This window comes from Typopeltis vanoorti, chromosome 23 (genome assembly GCF_054136105.1).
Source record: "Typopeltis vanoorti isolate ZY-2024b chromosome 23, IOZ_Tvanoo_1.0, whole genome shotgun sequence".
Taxonomy (NCBI): Eukaryota; Metazoa; Arthropoda; class Arachnida; order Uropygi; family Thelyphonidae; genus Typopeltis; species Typopeltis vanoorti.
The window spans coordinates 70,738,860-70,761,463 of record NC_143571.1 but is presented as its reverse complement, the minus strand read 5'-3'; the positions used below and the strand labels follow the sequence as shown (position 1 = coordinate 70,761,463).

At 38.6% G+C, this 22,604-nt stretch overlaps 1 protein-coding gene across 1 annotated transcript in view; it reads right to left on the bottom strand.

The window, feature by feature from the left end:
* LOC150093941 (cell adhesion molecule Dscam1-like) overlaps window positions 1–22,604 on the bottom strand; it is a 1,598,688-nt gene that overhangs the window by 853,773 nt on the left and 722,311 nt on the right. Inside the window, exon 12 of the mRNA XM_090412925.1 lies at window positions 11,633–11,781. Coding sequence (XP_090269051.1) covers window positions 11,633–11,781 — 149 coding nt within the window. The remainder of the gene's footprint in view (window positions 1–11,632; window positions 11,782–22,604) is intronic.

Below are 22,604 nucleotides of genomic sequence, written 5' to 3'. Positions count from 1 at the left end.
ACTGGATCAAGTTCCTAAGGAATAGAAGGAGGGCAAGACTGTGCTGCTTCATAAGGGAGGTGATAGAACTTTAGCATCAAATTATAGACTATCTGTGTGTCTGGTATTGTGGTTAAATTGTTGGAGAAGCTTCTGAGAACTAGGATCCAGAATTAGGATGAAAACAACAGTGTTATCTTTAATGGGCAGCATGGATTTGCTAAAGGGAGGTCATGTTTTAGTAATCGACTTACTTATTACAATGAGGTGACTACTTCCTTGAACAGAGGAGAGGGATACACAGTAATATACTTAGATTTTGCAAAGACTTTTGATAGATTACCGCATGAGAAGTTGATAGTCAAACTAGAGCGGATGGAGTTGGATATTAGATTAGTGCATTTGATCAGAAACTGGCTATCCAATAGGTATCAGCAAATTGTGTATGGTGGGGGGGGGGGACACCAATATCCTGGAAAAGGAAGGTCACTAGTGGTGTGCCTCAGGAGTCTGTTTTAGGGCCATTACTGTTTAACTTGTATATTAATGATATTGGCGAAGATTTGAATGGAGATATTCATTTGTTTGCAGATGATGCAAAGTTGGGAAGAACTATGAAGAGTAGAGAAGATGTTGTGACCAAGGAGACTTGAATAAATTGAGTGACTATGCACAGGAATGTGGATGCGAGTTCAATGTTGCAAATTGAAAGGTTTTAAAATTTGGGAAACAAAGATGGGATGCAGAATTTATGCTTGGTGAGGATATATTTTCAGAGGTGGAGAAAATAAGAGATCTTGGGGAGATAGTGGATAATATCTGAAATTTACGAACACATTGCCAAAATTGTGAAGACAACACAAAGACTTCTGGGAATGATGCGGAGGACACTGACTTGTACAAGTATGAAGATTCTTGTTCCATGGTATAAGGCTTTGATTAGGCCACACATGGACTGCTGTGGCCAGATTTGATCACCTGGTTTTCAAAAGGATGAAGAGATCTTGTAAAGGGTCCAAAGGCGACTGACTACGGCAGTTTCTGAACTCTTGAATGTTGATTATGAGGAAATATTGAGAAAATGCAATTTACAGAGTCTAGTGGATAGGAGGAAGAGGGGAGATATCATAGAGACCTACAAGTCAGTAAGGGGTTGTGAGATATTGAACTCTAAATTTGAATGTAAGGGTAGGTAGTTTAGCGACAATAGTCTCTTCTAAGCGAGGAAGGTCAGGATTCAGGATATGTGCACAGCATGGCACATTGAGTGGTACCAGATAAGAATGCATACACAGGGAGGCTGTGGTGAGGTGACGGTTGTGTGTATTAAATTCGTTATTCTAATGAGGTGTGGTGAGGTAGTGGTTTTTGACGATGTATCCAGGAGATGATGGTGACTTAACCAGTATACATCTTGGTGAAGGTTCCTTTTCCTTCCCCCTGGTTGTATTTTGAGATGCATATGTTTGTTGGTTATCCATTTCTGTCAGAAGGATGCTACTGGACCTTAGTAGATAAGTGGCAATAATAACCATGCATTGAAGGGAGGGTTGCACTTACCAGATGATAATGCACAGAGATATTTCCACTGAACACTTTTATAGTTATCAGGAATAATACATCTGTAGGACAGGAATTATAGGATCAATGTTGGAGACGATCTACAGAAAAATGTGGGAGATCAGAGGAAAACCAGCGGTCATCCCTGGAAACTGTATAAAGAGGATGTGAGCAGGGGAGTGAGAAGCAGATTTTTTGCATGCAGAGTTGTGAATGATTGGAATGCTTTGCTTGAGTGTGTGCAGAGAATATGAGTGTGTTTAAAGCATGGTTTGATTTTATTTATTTACTTATTTGTTTACATCCGCCCCTTAGGACTAGTTAAACTCTCATTAGAAGGCTCAACATCCAAATTTCCAGGTGAAATAACCCTCTACCTCCATATGAGACCGCTAACTCAACTTTAGTCAAAAGAGACCAGATAAAGGTTCCTTACGTCATGGACCGGAATGGAACCCAGGTCTTTCCAACCAAAGGTCTTTCCCTACCCTCCATAAATTTGAAAAATTCCATCAATTAAAATCCCATATGACCCTTTCAGAAGTTTGTAAGTATCAATCATATCACTCCTCATTCTCCTCTTTGCTAGCACCTGCATTCTTCAAATTTTGAATGTCTACATAATCAGTATTTCACAATCCTGATATCATTTTTACCACTCTCTTTTGTACTCTCTCCAATATATCAGAATCACAATGGAAACCAGGAGACCAGACCAGCACACAATAGTCCAAGTGAGGTCTTATCAAGGCCTTGTAAAGAGACAAAATGACATCCTTATCTTTACATATGAACATTCATTTCAGGATTGCAATTATCTTTTGAGTTGTATTTGCAATCTTTGCTGCATGGCCCCTGAACTTCAACTTCCTATCTACTAACACTCCAAGATCCCTAGCCTCATCAGTTTCTTCTAGCATATCCCACCAATATAAAATCACATTGGATATCTAATGATGCCGAAGTGAATGTCTTTATATTTACTGACATTGAACTGACATCCATTTTCTCATGCCCACAATTCCAGCCTATTCAAATCATTCTGCAAGTATATATCAGCAGCATTCTGGATTACCCCACTTATCTTTGCATCAACAGCAAATAGTTGTATGCTGCTTGTCAAATCCTTCCCAATATTATTAATGTACAGATTGAATAACAGTGGACCAAACACTGAACTTTGTTGTACACCACTTGTTACCTTAAATCTTGCAGATTCACATCCCCACCCGCTGTATACAACTTTTTGATATCTGTCAGTCAGCTATCTTCTTATCCACGCTAATATTCTATAATCCAAACCCATATCCTTCAATTTATTCAACAGTCTAACATACTGTATTTTGTGAAAAGCTTTAGCAAAATCCAAAATTATCATGGTGTAGCCATTTTCTTTAATTATAATTAAAGTCTCCCATTATGATTACTGTTTTCACACTCATTTTTTTCTATTTGGTGATGCATTTCTACATCATGAGCAACTAATCCACCAGGTCTGTAACAACATCCCACAATGCAGTTGATCTTGTTAGATTGCACATAGATTTGACAAACACCAAATGGTTTTAAATTCACCGTGACACGAAATATTATTATTATTACGTGACACCTCCAAGGAGTCCAAAGACTCATCGAGGGAGGGCACCCACTCTACAACGCTCGGGCTGCACCACTCATCCATCCACTATAGCAAACCGTGTCAACTACACCTATGCTATATACTGTCTATCACCACCAATAGTAATTTCTGACAGATAATCCCAGACATCCTGGGACCTATATTGTTTAACCTTTATATCAATGACATTGTCAGTGGATTGTAAGAGGATATTCAGTTGTTTGCAGATGATGCGAAGCTGGGAAGGATTATTAGTAATAGTGCAGATGCGGCAGCCCTGCAAGACGATTTGAATAAGCTACATAGATGGACAAATGAATGGGGGTGTCGGTTTAATGCAGCAAAATGTAAGGTCTTCAGGTTTGGGAAACATCGATGGGACACTGCATACTCTATGGGAGGAGATATACTGGAGAAAATAGGGGAGACAAGAGATCTGGGATTGATGATTGATAGAAACCTGAAATTTAGGAGACATATTGCAAAGGTGGTGAAGGTAATACAGAGGATTGTTGCAATAATGAGAAGGACACTGACCTGCAGAGATAAAACAGTTATCATTCCGTTGTATAAGACCCTGATCAGACCGCACTTGGACTATTGTTCTCAGATTTGATCCCCAGGATTTGAAGGGGATAAATTAACTGTGGAAAGGGTACAAAGGTAGATAACAAAGATGGTTCCAGGACTGTAGAATGATAGTTATGATTCTTTCGCTTGTTTGAACAGCGGGAAGGAGTGATGACAAGAGGCCATCCCTGGAAGTTAGGAAAGGAAACTGTGAGCAAGAGGGTGAGGAGTGGTTTCTTTGCATGGAGGGTGATTGAACCATGGAATGCATTGTCTGATGGAGTGGTGAGAGCGAGAACGGTCAATGGGTTCAAGGAGTGGTATGATAGACTTTGTGTTTCTTAGGGGGGACCTACCCTCGATGAGTCTTGATAGACATTGTGTTTCTTAGGAATGACCTCCCACGATGAGTCTTTTGACACCATGGAGGCCTGAATAATAATAATAAAAATAATCCATGCCCACGGCAGATTCAAACCTGCAGCCTTTTGGCTGGAGAGCAGATATGCTAAGCTCTTGGCCAACCAGGTCATAATCATAGGTCTCAACTCTAACTGGATTCAAGTCATCAGATATCATTAGCAGCACCCCCCCTCCTCTCCTATCTTCTCTATCCTTCCTAAAAATGCTGTACCCTTGACACTCGATACCAGTTAGCAGGTCTGATTTTGATAGCCAGATCTCACTAATACCTACAATCTGATTTCGCAACATATTGACTGAGGCAACAAACTCTACCCCTTTGTTTCTGATACTCCAAGTGCTTGTGTACAGACATAATAATCTACCTTGATGCTCTTTTGTATACTCTTCTCTGCAGTCTGCATGACACAGTTGGACAAGTTGGAAATCTCTATTCTTGTCTATTGGCTTATACATGTAGACATCTTTGCACACATTTCATGGATCCAAACCTGATGAATACAACGTCAAATTTGTTCTATTGTCATCAAGATTTCCACGACAAAGTCCATTCCCGTTATTAATACAGTCATATAACATTGTCACGCATACACTCACATTCTTACCTTTCCTCCATTTATAATTTAGTTTCCCTGACTCTCTGTGTTAGGTGTCATATCAATTATTAGTTTTTCTAGATTCTTGATACCAGATGCATTCAGGTGTAGGCCATCTCTCTTATACAAATCCAGTCCTCCCTAAAACTCACTCCAAAAATCCAAAATCTCGCATCCATTCCTTCTACACAGCCTAGGCATCAAATTTTTTGCCATCATAGCACTTCTTCTTAATTTATTTTTCTCATATTGAGGTAAAACACTGATGATTTTCACTTTCTCACTCTTCACTCTCGCTTCTTCAACCAATCCTAACAACAACCCACCATATCCTATGGTGGACATCATTACAAAATGTGAGTAAATTAATAATTAACTCATCTTTTATAACAGAGTGAAAGCTGATTTGAATAAGGTCTCACCACAATGCCGAACTTTGAAAGGCATTTAACAGAATAATACAGGGATGGATTGTTAACTGATAGACAGGTACCACAGAGTAGTATATTATTACTATTATTATTATTATTCAGGCCTCCAAGGAGTCAAAAGACTCATTGAGGGAGGTCCTTCCTAAGACATAAAGTCTGTCAAGACTCATCGAGGAGAGGTCCCCCCCTGAGAAACACAAAGTCTATCATACCACTCTTTAAACTCACTGACCATTCTCACTCCAACCACTCCATCAGGCAATGCATTCCACGGCTCAACCACCCTCCACACAAAGAAACCACTCCTTACCCTCCTGCTCATAGTTTCCTTTCGTAACTTCCAGGGATGTCCTCTTGTCATCACTCCTTCCTGCTGATCAACCAAGCGAAAGAACTCCCCGGTGTCAACTCTGTAACCACCTCTCAACAGTTTAAAAGTCTCAATCATATCACCTCTCCTTCTTCTATCCACCAAACTCTGCAGTCCACATTCTCTCAGCCGATCCTCATAACTATCCTTGTACAGTCCTGAAACCATTTTTGTCATCCGTCTTTGTATCCTTTCCACAGTTAATTTATCCCCTTCAAATACTGGGAACCAAATCTGAGAACAATAGTCCAAGTGTGGTCTGATCAGAGACTTATACAACGGAATGATAACCCTCTTATCTCTGCAGGTCAGTGTCCTTCTCATAATAGCAGCAATCCTCTGTGTTACCTTCACCACCTTTGCAATATGTCCCCTAAACTTCAGGTTTCTATCAATCATCAATCCCAGATCTCTTGTCTCCCCTACTTTCTCCAGTATAACTCCTCCCATAGAGTATGCAGCATCCCATCGATGTTTCCCAAACCTCGAGACCTTACATTTTGCTGCATTAAACTGACACCCCCATTCATTTGCCCATCTATCTAGCTTATTTAAATCCTCTTGCAGGGCTACCACATCTGCACTATTACTAATAATCCTTCCCAGCTTCGCATCATCCGCAAACAACTGAATATCCCCCTGCAATCCACTGGCAACATCATTGATATAAAGGTTAAACAATATAGGTCCTAGTACTGAGCCCTGTGGGACCGCACTTGTAACTCTCTGCCTCCTGGAAACTGCTGCACCAAACACAACTTTCTGATACCTATCAGACAGCCAATCCTGAATCCAGTTGACCAATCTGACATCCAGAACCATGTGCTGCAACTTAAATATCAGCTTATCATGTGGCACCCTGTCAAATGCCTTCGTCAAGTCTAAGAAAATTGCAGTATATGCCTTTCCCTCATCTAATGTTCTTGTAACTTTATTATAAAAGGCTAGCATATTGCTAAAACAAGAGCGTCCTTTCACATATCAATGTTGATTCTTACAGATAACATTACCCTCATCTGCCCAATACTGTATACGGCCCCTCACTACTTTCTCCAAGATCTTAACAACTACTGATGATACACAGACTGGCCTATAATTAGACACTTCCAGTCTGTTACCACCCTTATGCAATGGCACTATCTTACCTTCCTTCCATTCCCTGGGCACCTTTGCCAAAGCTAGACTTTCATTGAAAAGCCACGTTAAAGGTACTGTCAATTCCCTAGCACATTCTCTCAAAACTCGTGGCGAAATACCATCCAGTCCCACAGCTTTACTGACATCGAGAGTACTCAGTATCTGAAACACACTCTCCTCCTGTACCTCCAGACCTCGAACCAGTCCTATCCCTCTAGCATTAAAACTGACTCCTCTAGGATGAAATACTCCAATAAAGTGTTCATTGAACAATTCCACTATGTCCTCTGCATCAGTCACTCTATTCCCATTTTTATACCACAATATCATTCTTCCACAGTCATTTCTCCTCCTACTGGCCAAATAGCTAAAAAATTCCCTAGGATTTTCTTTGGATCTTAGGGCCAATCTCCTCTCATATTCCAGTTTCGCTTTCCTTACCACACTAGTCACTCTTCTGGCCTGTGTCTTATATTCCTTATGCATCTCTTCACCTATACCTCCTTATATCTCTTCCATAGCCTCTTTTTCGCATGCAATTCCTGTTTAATATTGTTTGTCATCCACTTTACTCCAAATTGCGTCCTCTTCTTCACTCGTGGTATACAACTTACCATTGCTGATAACAAATATTCTTTCACAATTTCCCACGCACTGGTGATATCCCGGCCTTCCAATTCCTCCCTCTATGAAACTTCCCGAAGTTGACGTCTAAGACTATTATAATCACCTGCCTTATAATTCCACATAAGTTCCCGTCTCGTTGATACTCCTGCATGTCTATTCATTTTCCAAGTCAACACCATATGGTCCCTCTCTCCAACTGGTGGGAGAGACGTCAACTCAGTTATTATCAACTCTTCTGATGCTATAACCAAATCCAAAACTTTTGAACCTCTTGTTCCCTCTGTTACATGTTGCCTAAGACATTTGTCCCTCAAGAATTCTAGAAATTCCAATCCCCTATTGCTACATGCATCTTCCTCTCCCCAATTTATACTACTGTAGTTAAAATCTCCCATAACAATCATTCTTCTTGCACTTGCCAAACTTGGCTGTCTAAACATCTCCTGGTCCCCATCCTCTGTGCTCCTGAGTCTGTAGCAACACCCCACTAAATATCCTGTCTTGCCTACCTCTACCTCACACCATACGCTCTCAAAATCATTTGTCTCACTTCCTTCCAAATTCTCCACTCTTAGAGGACATAGGTCATCACTTATCATAAGCAGCACCCCACCACCACGCTTTCCCCTCCTATCCTGATGAAAAATGCTATATCCAGCGACTTCTATTCCTGTTGTTATATCCCCTTCTGTCAACCACGTCTCAGTGATCGCAATAATTTTTGGCCAGGCTGATGCTATCTGCGCCACCAATTCCTCTACCTTATTCCGGATACTCTTGGCATTAGTATAAAGCATATAAATGCCATTGTTTCTATACCCAGCATTATCCCTTCTAGACTCCACTGGGCTCAGTGTTACCTGACATTGTCTCCCTTCTCCCAAGTATCCATTCCCACAAGAGGCCACCCCTGCTATCATCCTCAATGGGACACACTGACTCGTTCAGAACAGCAATCTCTCCAGATGCCTACGTCCTTCCTCATTCAAATGTAAATGGTCTCTCGCATACAACTCCTCTCTTTCCTCAGACGCACTCCAAGCATCCACATATACCAGTCCTCTCTTGTCACACATTCTCGCTATTATGCCATTCAATATCACCGCTCTTCTGCTCAGCTCATCATTATCATACCTAGGCAACACGCACACTATTTTTCCTCTCTCTGTCTTCTTCCGTACAGTCTCAAGCAAAAATCTCATATCTCTCGCTGCCCGACTTACATTACCACTCAAGTCATTCGTTCCTACCATCACAATCATCTCATCCACCCTTTCACCTCTCTTAATTGCCATAGCCACCCTTTCTATTGTTCCTCCTGGCAAACACTCCTCACGCATTCCATCTTGAACACCACGGATCATTGAGTCGCCATACATTATACCTCTTACCATTCCCTTGCTCGTATTGTTTCCATTCTTTCCTCTTCTTTCATTCCCATACCTCTCTCTTCTACTGTTTCCATTCTCTAATCTTCAAGCACTCCCATACATCTCTCTCATTCCCTCTCTCCTACTGTTTCCATTTTCTCCACTTCTAGCATATCTCTCTCTCATTCTGTCTCTCCTACTACTACTGTTTCCATCCGCTCGTCTTCTAGCATTCCCATACCTCTCTCTCATTCCATCTCTCCTACCGTTTCCATTCTCTCCTCTTCTAGCACTTCCATACCTCTCACTCATACTCCCTAAATTCTCTCTCTCTCCTACTCTGATTCGCCTTGCATTTTTCTCTTCCATTCTCCTAATCTTATCTTTCATACTTCTGCTCTCATTCACAAGACATTCCATCTTCTCTTTCAACTCATCTATCTCCCTCTGCAGGTCAGTCACTCTTAATCTAAATTCACTCTCCCAAACAAAACCATCTCCTAAACTTCCACAGTCACTCACACCTTCCACACTATCAACTATTATTTTCTCATTCTCTCCTATCATACTACTTGTCTTCCTACATTCATTCCCCGTTCCTGGAGCAACAAAGTCGGATATCGATATATCTAATGTATTAATTTCCTCCAACTGCCTGCATTTTGCGCACGTACGCTCTCCACTCTCTTTAACAAGCCACATATGTAATTCCCGAGACGCATACATGCCGCAAGTACTGCATGCCACAAAGTCCCTTATGATATTGCTAATAATTGAGTTCTTAAATGGCAGAGGACTTGGCATTATGCTACTTGCGACTGCTGCTGAATCCACCATCATTCCTTACTGCCGAGTAGTGTAATCTTTAATAATTATTCAATTAATAAATAAGAGGGAAAAAAAAGTACATCAGAACATTTAAGTACTAATTATAATTAAATAAAATGAAATATAACTAAATACAGTAACTTAGCTTCGTTTTGTCTTCCACCGTTACGCGTTCGATTCCGACGGTACCAAAATATATTATATCGCGACAGCAACTAACTTCCAAAAAACAACCACTGAAGTACACTCGTATTCAGAGAAACAATTTAGCACTCAAAAACGTAGAAAAACAGGGAAAAAAGCGGCCTATTCACCGATTAAAAATCACTTTCTTCTGCAAGCTCAAATTCACCGCCATGTGCTACGGCGACGCTAGCGCCACCATATAGGAGTAGAATTAAGGAGAATGAGGATGGATAATGATGCATCTCAGGGCTATGTAACTAGGGCCACTATTTAATTTATATAATAAGGATAAATGGAATCATTTGAGAGGAAATATTCAATTGTTACTGATTATGCAAACTTATGGAGAATGATAGCTATTTAAGGTGATGTAGAGATCCTGCAGGATGATTTAAATAAATTGGCAGTTTGGGCAAAGAAAGAATAATGGTTGTCAATTTAATATGGCAAAATACAAGGTGATGCACTTGGGATGAAAAGGTGACATATTGTGTATTACTGTGATGTATTGGATTGCAGAAAATTGATGAGCTAGGTATATGGGTGAAATGATGCACAGAGAGTTGAGATTGATGTTCAGAGGATATATTATGAAAACTGGCAAAATAGCTCAAAGGATTATTTGGCTATTGAAAAACACAGTGACAACTTACAAACACCTTACAAAGAGGATACCCCAGTATCCTCTTTGTAAGGCACCTTACTCAATGCATAGATTTGTTCGGTAGCGTTTCTTGGGAATAAGGACGTGGTGGAGAGGGGTCCAGCAATGAGTGTCTAAGTTGGTGACAGGTTTGTGGAATAATCTATGTGAGGATAGGTTAAAGATGTCTGAACTCCCAATATAGTCGACAGGCATAGATAGAGAGGGGATGGGATAGAAGCTTGTATATTACTAAAGGGTTTCTATAAGATTGATAGTATACTACTGATAAGGAAAGAACTAGTAGATCATCTTGAAAGTTACATGAGTGTAGTTAGTAGGGGTGTGCAGACTATATTTTGTTGCTTGGAGAGCAGTGAATAAATGAGATGAATTGCTGGAGGTAGTTGAGATGCCCAAACAGTAAATGAGTTTAAGGAGAGGTATGATAGCTATTGCGTGAATAGTCGTCAGTGAGGGCCTCTTGAGATGAGTCTTCAGACTCCATGGAATGGTCTGAAATAATAGCAATATAATAATAATAATAATAATAATAAACTTGGAAGCATGTTAGTAACTGCTGAACTGCCAACAAGGAAACAGTTTGTAGAAATAAGTGGTTTGTATTATGAACTATAATTTATGGCTGTGTATCACCGAGTTTAATTTCTGTAGTCAGCAATAAAATATTGTGAAATTTGATTGTTTTATCATGAATCTTTTAATAGTTGGCTTTCCAGGCATTGAGTGCAGTGTGAGAGTTCACACTGCACTCAAATTGTCCAGCAAATTCAGAAGTTTGGGGGGGGGGGAACTTTTTGACCATATACCCACCCACTCACCCTACAGCCCCCATTGACCACCTCTTGTTCCTGTATATGAAGCAGTGGCTCTCAGTTTGAAGAAGATGAGGAAATGAGTGACTCAGTGATTGAACTCACTGGTGGTGGACTTTTTTTTATGCACATATGAAGAAGCTGGTGCCATGATACTAAAAAATGATTGGAAGTCAATGGTGACTATGCAGAAAAATAAATTATGTAGGTACTTTAGCATATAAAAAAACTTTTTTTTTTCATCTCTACCAGTTTTCTTTTAATTCTTGTCCAGACTTTACTTTCTGGATGTGCCTCGTATTTCCTTTCAAACTTAAATATTCAACTTACATGACTCTCAGGTATCTGCTATGAATTCATTTACTGAATGGGCACAGTTTATGTGAATGTGAACAATTTTATTGAATATATAACTGCTTATAGAGGTCCAGAATAAATATGTCAACTATTATTCTTACCTTGTACTATAAGCCTAATATTCATATCATCCAGACCAAATGCATTAGTTACAAGGCACGTAAAAAGAGCAGAGTCTCTCCTCTCTGCTGACATGATTGTGATTTCTGAGGACATCCGCTTCTTATCCACTAATTCTTTTAACTCATATCTATATCATTTGAAATAGCATACATGTTAGAAACAATAAGAAACAGAATTAAAGATTAAAATTTAGTTAAACCTCGTTATCACAACATCATCATTAACTTCCCTGAAAAAACAATAATTAATTTTGAATAAATAAAATATTTAAAATATAAGTTATTTTTGGTAGTTTATGATTCAAATGCCTACAGTAGTAGTAATAATAGTGTGGGCATTCATACCAAATTCTTATCAAGTATAACTGAACTGTAGAGAGAATGTAATGCAGAAAATAATTCAAAGGAAACTAAAGTTTTTTTGGACATATCTGCGCAATGGATAACAATTGAAAGATCAAAACCTTGATGTTTGGTACACTGGACAGAATAAATAGAAGAGGATGGCCAAGGTGAGAGTGGGTGATGTGGAAAGAGTTTGCAGGATTAGCGTTACTTGGCAATGGGCAGAGAGGAAATAGGAAAGAAGTGAAACAAATATCAGACACTGCCCAAGAGTGTGGTATCTGTAGAGAATGTGAATGTATTTAAAGTATGTGACAGAAGGACTTCCTACAATGAGTCTGAGTCTATGTAGGTCTGAGGATAATAATATTAATAATAATAATAAAAAGAAGTTTTGGAAAAAAATAAACAGAAGGGCAGAAGTAATTGCATGAGGAATATAAAACACAAGCCTCAAGCGACTATGTTACTTGAGTTACTATGCTAGTCAAGTGACTAGCATAGTAAGGAATACAAAAAGAGCCTGAGATCCAAGGACTTCTTTTGTTATGTGGTTAGTAGGAAAAATCATTGCAGAAGAACAGGATCAACTCTATGTTTTGTGGTATCCTGTGCAAGATACAAATCTAGGACTCCAGATTTCTTGGTGGTGGTGGGGGGGGGGTGTTAGAAGGTTTGTGAACTGAAAAAACTCACATTTTCTTCTAACTGTGCATACCTTTGTATCACATTTTGAAAAAAAAAAAAATATATATATATATATATAATAAACAACAAATTACACGATAACTACAGCAATTACTGTGGTTATCGTGTAATTTGCTGTTTATAGTTAAGCCAGAGGTACCTTTAAAGATTAAATGAAATAATAAGTTATAGATGCAAAATTATATTTATTAAATGTTTTGCTTGTTACATCTTATAAAGAGTTAAAACTTTTTACTTACTCGTTTTCTGGCAAAAGGGAGTTGTCATATTCTCATAATTTAAACTTTTAGCTATTTCATTTCCAGTCAGTATATTAAAATAACAACAAACAAGAAACTGAGAAACCGATATGTTTTACTGCAATGTCCATGTGTATTGTTGTGTCGGAAAAAGTGCTGATGAGTCATCCTTTTTCCAACCCAACATAAGATTACCTCAGAAGGAGTGGATAAGGACATACTTATGCCTCCAAACAGAAAATGCGCTCATTAATGACCCAAGAACGTGTATATATTCAGATTTGCAAATTCTAAGCAGTGTTAAAGTATCCCATAAACTAAATAGAGGAGGTTTGTTAAATCTATTAAGGTAGAAAATCATGTATAAATTCTAAAAAGATGTGTACAAGCTAATAATAGTTTTAGGCCATGTCAAAGGCAGTTCGTAGCCACGGCATCCAATCGGCAGCCGCCGTATGTATGACGACACGACCGAGTGAGGGCGCTGTTTTGGAGTATATAGGTTTCTGCGGGAATTTGAATCATCCTCTTTTTCTTCTCGTTTCGTCGGTACCTGGTTTCCTGTACGGAAGGCTGTATAGTTGTGAAGAGCTTGCCACCATGTGTAGTGAGAGTTTTCTCCTGCTATGTGTGCTACGTGGATCAAAGCTGCAGCTATAATGCGTCCAGATTCCTAAGAAGAAAGGGCCACTGATGAGTTAACGTCAGTGTATTAATCAGTGTAAGAGTGTTTTGTTTCGTGTGGAACAAAAGAATGGTGAAGCTGCCATTAAAGAGAGTATAGTAAGGAGATCCGAATATCCAGATAAAGAAAGAACGGTAAGCAGAAATCTTTTCATATTAATATCGGAGTAACCGTGGAATCAGTTCTCCTTACTCCACAGCCCATTTCCGTGAAGTGTTACAAGAACTGTCTGCAGTTTGGACATTTTGTCTATATCTAAGAAAAAGGCATTTTAGGATTGAGCCAAATAGGAGACCGAGGCTACGAACTGTTTGTGTCTAAAGGACATTAATGTTATACTGTTAAGACCTAATTGAATGCTAACTAAAACTTTGGAGGAGGATTAAGTCTAAAATATAAGAAAGAGCATTGCCTCAAGAAATCTATGTCAGAGTTACAGAATTGACTTGTATACATATATGTAATTTGCATGTGTAATAGTGAATAGATTAGTATATGTTGTCAGAGTCTGAGGATAGTTATATATATAGAAGTGAAGGATTTTGTGTCAGTATAAAGGATTACAGTGTAGAAATTTTGGATGTGTTAATTTAAGAAAAGGGGGGAACCCAGACTCTATCATAATTAAAGGTATAACTAACATGTATCTTTATGTTTTGTGCTAAAATAAACGTATTTCTTTATGTGTAATCAAATGAGTTTGTCATGTTTTCTGTGGATTGAATTACCGCTTGGAAAATTACGAACTGTGTATAAAGGGGGAATCCATTAGTAACATAAGAAACGGGACCACGACTGCATGCTTCATGATCCCTGTATTTTCTTTCTATGAAATCTTGGATAGTACATCAGAATTAGTTGCCGGCTGGCGCAGTCATTAAATAATACAAATTTGTCGGCAAGCGAATTAACTGATAATAAGTAAAGTACTAAAATTTAATAATAATAACAGATAAAGTTTAAGATAAGACAATAAAGAGATAAGACCCAAAGCAAAAAATTATAACAGTATGCTATTAACTATTAAGCTAAAAATAAATTCAAATGAATCTATGTGGTTGCATGTAGAATCTATTTCTATTTTACGGTATTGTTGGAAACTATTTCAATGAAATCCTTCAGTGCTTTTAAAAATTTTGGGATTTGAAAAAGCCCTTACTGTCTCTTTGTTTTGCCTGTGTTGCTTTGTAAAAAAAAACAAAAAAAACATTTAATTCAGTACAATAGAATTCAAAATTTTTTATGTCATTCTTCCCTGTGGAAGAATGACAATATTAGATGAAAATGGGAGAGATTGAACAATGCAAACAACATAGTCTTCTTCTTTCAATCTAGGATTAGACATCAACTTGTTGTGGCTTTACTTTTTCCATCTTGCGTGAGTCATTGATCCTTCTCTTTAACCCCTTTAGTCTATATTTATTATTACGTGACACCTCCAAGGAGGGCACCCCACTCCACTCTGCTAAACACATCTCACCATCTACTACTTAATTCTCCTACTACACACAACTATATTTATCAAATAACACATAACTATATTTATCCACCTCTTTTGGTAGTCAATATTTTCCCATCACATTGTAATGCTCTTTCAATCTTTTTCAAACTATATATCTTTTTATAGATCATTTTCAAACTTTTTCAGACAAATGGCTTGGATAGCACTGGTTATAGACCTAAAAATGAATTACTGTGTTTCTTTACAAATGCCAGAAGTATAAGAAATAAGGGAAATGAAATGGTTAAACTGAGTTTATTCACTTCAAAATCATTGGAATAAGTGAAACATGGTTGAATGAAGATGATATCGTAACAGGAATAGAAATGGAAGAATACAGTATTTTTCACGAAAATAGAAAGGACAAGAAGGGAGTGGGAGTGCTGCTGATGACAGAAGGGGAATTATGTCCACATAAGGTACACATGAAAGGGGAAATAGTGGCAACGGTTATGAGGCAGTGTGGTGTAACGTGGAGGTTGAGAGGAAGACATATTTAGTTGGATGTTGTTATAGGCATTGGAATGTGAAGGGTAGTGATGAACAAATGTATAAACAACGTGGATTAGTGAACAAAGGAAGGATAATTATTATGGGTGATTTTCATTATGGTGGTATAGATTGGAATGAAGAGATAGCATTTGGGAATAAGGAAAATGAATTTCTCGAGTTCTTGAGAGATAACTATCTCAGGCAGTGCATAAAGGAGGGCAAAAGAGGATAAAATGTTCTAGATCTAATCATTTCATTAGAGGATGTAATTGTGAGACAGGCTTCACACTTTCCTCCATTTAGAGAGAGTGATCACCTGGCTTGTGGATAGTCATATGCAGTCTTCTGTGAGGAAAGGATATATTTGGAATTATAAGGCTGGTGATTATTAGAAGCTTAGGAGACAGCTTGGAGCTATAGAATGGAATGATGAATTGAGTGGTAAGGAAATAAATGCTGCTTGGGAACTGACAAAGAAATACATAACAGCATCAATGTGTGAATGTATTCTGAAGGCCAAAAGGCTAAATAAGGTAGGTATAAAATGGATGAATGAAGAGAGTAAGCATGAAATCTGGAAGAAGAAGGCACTTTGGAGGCAGTAGAAGATGAATAAAGGTAATAATCAGTTACATGAAGAGTTCAAGAGAACGAGAACATGCCAGGACAGTGACTCAGTTAGTAAGGGAAACAAAAGTGAAGTATGAGCAGAAATTGGCAAATCAGGCAAATAAAAACCTTTGATAGTTTTTTAGATATGTAGCAAGAAGAAGGAAGAATGGTAACTGCTGCAAAAGACATTGTTGAGGTACTTAGTGATCAATTTATAACAGTGTCTAATCCTCATCAGGGTGAAATCATGAGAAATTTAACTATGAGTGTACAGAAGGTATTTGAGGAAATAAATAACTTTGATGTCAAATAAGGTGATAGGATTTGATGATATATCTCCATGTGTCTTAAAGGAATATTCCAGGGAATTGGCAGTAGCACTGGCATGTGTGTTTAATAAGAGTCCATACAACAGCACAGGTTCCAAGGGTGTGGAAAGAAGGTAAAATTGTTGCACGGCATTAAGGTAGTGATAAGGCTGTGGCTACAAATTATAGGCCAACCTGAATATCTGGAGTTGTGGTGAAGGTAATAGAGAGATTTGTGAGAAGTAGGATACAGACAGGACCGTTGCCAGATTAGATCGCACCCTGAGGCAAATAATTAAATATCAATCCTGATGGATAATAAGATAAAAATATAAGAAAATCTCCAATTGCTATTTTGTTTTTATTACAAAAGAAACATTAATGCAAAATGATTACATAATAATATTAATTAAATGTTTGCTCTATGGGGATATCGAATAATAAAACTGTTTATAAGCTCTTCTAAATTTAAATTATAAGCTATATCCGCCTCTATCGATATAGCTGCTAGACCAACCAATCTTTCTTTTGGTCATTGCTGTTTGCAAATAATTTTTAATCAGTTTAAGCTTGGAAAAAATTCTTTATGCACTTGCTACGCTAACATAGCAACAACACCTACCAATATGGCCGAACGAGCACCCTTATTAAGCTGTGCAGTGAGGCGGGCTGTCTCTATGCTACACTCTGTTGACGGTACTGGATACAGAAATGGGTTGATAAATGCAGAATTCTCTGTGGTTATCAGCAAGGGTTTGTAAAAAGGAGATCATGTTTTACTAACCTACTAATGTCTTGGACAATGGAGATGCATATACAGTGGTATACATAGATTTTGTGAAAATATTTGATAGACTGCCACATAATAAGCTGTTAAATAAATTTAAACAGATGGGATTGGATAACAGACTTCAGAGATGGATTGGTAACTGGCTATCACATAGGTATAAGAAAGTTGTATATGGAGGTGTAGTATTCCAAGAGAGGAAGGTCACTAGTGATGTGTAGCAGGGAGTCAGTTTTAGGATCACTGTTGTTCAATTTGTATATTAATGATATTGGGATGGGTTTAACCACCTTACCGGCCATTATGGATCAAATACGGATCCTCATATGCTTCGTATCCATCATATATTTCAATGTGATATCAATGGTATTACATTTTTAATACGCACTTCGTATCCATGATAACCTTAACGTCTATAGACGTCTTGGCCGGTAGCGTGGTTAAAAGGTGATTTGCAGCTGTCTGGAGATGATGCAAAACTGGGAGGCCTATGCAAAATCAAGCAGATGTTATGGCCTTAGAGGAGTACAGTAACCCCCCGACTTACGTCATACGCAGCTACGTAATAAATCTCAAACATTAGAACTACTAGCGCATATGAACATGTTTGCGGTTTTGACATCCATTGCAGTATGCAATGGCATAATGTTAACTAGACTCGGCATTCACAGCAAATGTAATGAATGGTAACAGGCAGTGACAGGTTACGGTAAACACCGAGAGCAGCAAAGGGCAAGTGCGCAAAAGCCGTAACATTCAAACTGAAACCTACCAATCAGAAATAAGGACTTCGTAAACAATTCCTCCTTTCCCCGACCCGTCAGTAGTCCATGCCTTGCATGGTTAGTTTAGTCACTTGTTTATCACCGTTAGTGTTCGTTGTTTGTTTATCTTTAAAATGGATTCAAAACCGAATGTGCTGGTAATAAATCTAATAAACAAAGGTCTGCAATTACTTTAGAAGAAAAGTTGAAAATAATTCGTATGTATGAAGACAGGAAAATTATATCAACAATAGCTCTGGATAAAATCGACCTATTTTGACAGTGAATACCATAGTAAAGGATAGAGTTTGCATTGTTGAAAGCATGAAAGGTCCAGTAACGTTGAAGAGCACGATCATTACCAAGAAGAGGCTGGGCCTGATTTCAGAGATGGAGAAATTGTTGTCTCACTGGATCGAGGATCTGACACAGAAGCGGATACCGTTGAGTTTTCTGATTATCCAGGAGAAGGCTAGGTCTTTACATAAAGATTTACAAGAGAAGGCCAGCATCACAGACATGGAGAGTCCGTTTAAAGCTAGTGCTGGATGTAGGAACAATTCAAGACGCGTACAAATTTACACAGCATCAAAGTCACGGGTGAGGCTGCAAGTGTAGATACAGACGAGGCAAGTAAATTTCCCGAACTTCTGGCAAAGAATTGAGGAAAGGGAATATTTGCCTGAACAAATATTTAATGTTGATGAAACGGCTCTGTTTTGGAAGCCAACACGGACATTTATTGCAAAAGAAGAAAAATCTATGCCTGGATTCAAGGTTGCAAAAGATCGGATCACTGTTATGATTGGCAGCAACACTTCAGGGGACTTGAAACTTAAACCGCTTACAGTGTACTATTCCCAGAGACTGCAGGCCTTTAAGAACGTTGACCCGAGTAGGCTGTCCGTGATCTGTAAATCCAATATGAAGGCTTTGGTTACACGTGTGCTGTTCGCAGACTGGTTCAATAACCACTTCATTCCCCAGGTGAAGGAATATTGTGCCAAGGAAGGAATCCCATTTAAAGTGCTTCTCCTCCTGGACAATGCCCCCAGCCACCAGGAAGAGTTGGACGACTTTCAATCAGATGTAAAATTGTTTACCTGCCTCCTAGAACCACCAGACTATTGCAACCTATGGATCAAGGTGCTATTGCGACTTTCAAAGCCTATTATCTGCGGTGTATGTTTTTCCAAGCAATCAAGGCCATTGATAGTGGTGAGGGCATTACTCTATGTGATTTCTGGAAGAATTATAATATCCTTGACGCTATCAAAAACATCGGGGTGGAATGGGATGAAGTCAAGGGGACAACAATGAACACTGTGTGGAAGAAACTCTTCCCAGAAATGGTGCAAAATCATTTAAAGGAATGAGAGCAGACAATGACTGATGCGGTTGTTGAGTTGACACAAGAATTACAGCAAGCGACGGAGATGTGTGTGCAACTGGCAGAGCAATTAGAGCTGGAAGTGGATAACGTTAATGTTAATGAACTTCTTTTGAGTCACGATGAAGAGCTTACTAATGATGACCTTATTCAGCTGGAGGAATTCCGAAATTCCAAAGAAAATAGTATGCCGATTGAACCGCTAACTCCAGACGTTAAGAAATTTACAACAAAGGGACTAGTCAAGGCTTTTAACCTGATAGATATGGCACTAGCAAAATAAGAATCGATGGATCCGAACACTGAGCAGTTCGAGAATGTTAGCTGCCGTATCCATTCTGATATGTCTAGCTACAAGGCTATCTACGATGACAAAAAGCGTGTGACCACACAATCTATTCTTGACATGTTTGTGAGATGCCACTCACAACGACGTCAAGATGACAACTCAGATGACCCTGACTATGCTCAGCCTTCAACATCGAGAGGGGTAGAAGTTGCCAGAGAATAGCATTTCTCTTCACAACCATCCACCATCAGCGCCGACTCTCCCATTACAGAGCTAAATTAGCTGCCACAAGACATTTTTTTTATTTCAAAAGTGTTATTTCAGTTTGTTTTTATATTCTTTTATATATTTTTCATACTTTTATAGTTATATCCAAGTTAATAGCAAGGTTTTTTCCTCCCGGAAATTCGGATTTTTCATCCCACATACAGACAAATTGGCCCTTCAGAACACATGCAATTTACAGACAAAAAAATACTAGCTGTGGTGGTGGGCAGTAGATGGCGCTGATGTAGATGATTGGTAGTAGAGGTTCGGTGGAGATGGAGAGTTGTACAATAGGTGTCCTCCCTCGATGAGTCTTCAGACTCCTTGGAGGTGTCACGAATAATAATAATAATACTGCTGCATGACGTTTCATTTATAAAATAATATGTGTAAATAATATACTGTACATATCTGTATATATACACATACATATAATAATAATAATAATAAATATTGCAGTTTCTTACAAAGTTACACTTAAGCAATTTACAAATTCGACTTACGTAAAATTCAAGTTATGTAAAGGTTTACGGAACGCATTACTTACGTAACTCGGGGGATTACTGTACTTGAATAGATTGCATGAAGGGACAGGTAAGTGTAACTGTCAATTTAATATTGCAAAGTGTAAGGGTTTGAGATTTGGTAAACAATGATGGGATGCAAAGCATACACTTATTGGGATAACTTTAAAGGAGGTAGAGGAAATGGTAGATCTGGGAGTAGTAAACAACGACCTGCATTTCAGGGGCAACACAATGCATAAATTGTGGAAATTCCACATCGGATAATGGCAATGACAATGAGGACCGTGACATGTAGAAATAAAAAGGTTATGATGGCATTGTATAAGGATTTGATCAGGCCTTATATGGATTATTGTACACAGATTTGGTCACTGGGTTTTCATGGTGATGAGGATATGTTAGAAAGGGTCCAGAGAAGATTCATAAAGGTGGTCAGTGGTCTTTGGAATGTGGAATACGAGGATAGATTGAGAGAATATAAATTGCAAGCCAAGTGAATAGGAGTGGGGGGGGAGATATATGATTGAGACGTAAGATAGTCAGGGGTTGTTATCAAGCTGACAGTGGAAGAAATTTTTCATAGAATGGAAGGGGGGGGGGTAAATAAGAGACCATCCATAGAAACTGTATAAGAATGGTGTGAGCAGAGGAGTTCTTCACATGGAAACTAGTTGATGATTGGAATGCATTGCCTGAGTGTGTCGTGAATGTAAACACATTGAATTAGTTCAAAGCACAGTTGGATGAGCTTCTAGTGCTATAGTGTCTACCTCCCACAATGAGTCTCCCACTCCATCACGATCAAATATTAATAATAATAATCTTAGTTAGTTTTGGGTACTTTTAGGTAAAATGTTAAAGCAATTGATATAATATTCTAATACTTGTAATAGATATACTTTGCAGAAAAGAAACATATTACTTATATATTTTCTCCATGTTGTTGGCATTTCTATTTTAGAAACTACTAAATATTTATCTAAAAAAAAATCGACTTTCACAAGACATAATGAAGGTGTTTAATGCTGACTTGATTGGGATATTTAATTATGGAAAAACAGATTTTATAACTATAGAGAGGAAGGGTTAAAGAGTTATTATTATTATTATTCAGTACCTCCATGGAGTCACAAGACTCACTATCGGAAGCCCATCCTAGGCAACACGAAGTCTATCATACCACTACTTGCACTTATTCACCATTCATGCTCTTATCTCCTTATAAGGGAATGCATTCTATGGTTCAACAATCCTCAATGCAAAGAAACCACTTCGCACCCTCTTACTCTCTAAAGGATCTATTTCCTCCCCATTCTGTTCCAGGTGTTTACAGGGTTCCTTCCAACTTATTATTATTATTCAGGCCTCCATGGAGTCAAAAGACTCATCGTGGGAGGTCCTTCCTAAGAACATAAAGTCTGTCAAGACTCATCGAGGAGAGGTCCCCCCCTGAGAAACACAAAGTCTATCATACCACTCTTTAAACTCACTGACCGTTCTCACTCCAACCACTCCATCAGGCAATGCATTCCACGGCTCAACCACCCTCCACACAAAGAAACCACTCCTTACCCTCCTGCTCATAGTTTCCTTTCGTAACTTCCAGGGATGTCCTCTTGTCATCACTCCTTCCTGCTGATCAACCAAGCGAAAGAACTCCCCGGTGTCAACTCTGTAACCACCTCTCAACAGTTTAAAAGTCTCAATCATATCACCTCTCCTTTTTCTATCCACCAAACTCTGCAGTCCACATTCCCTCAGCCGATCCTCATAACTATCCTTGTACAGTCCTGAAACCATCTTTGTCATCCATCTTTGTATCCTTTCCACAGTTAATTTATCCCTTTCAAATCTTGGGGACCAAATCTGAGAACAATAGTCAAAGTGTGGTCTGATCAGAGACTTATACAATGGAATGATAACCCTCTTATCTCTGCAGGTCAGTGTCCTTCTCATAATTGCAGCAATCCTCTGTGTTACCTTCACCACCTTTGCAATATGTCCCCTAAACTTCAGGTTTCTATCAATCATCACACC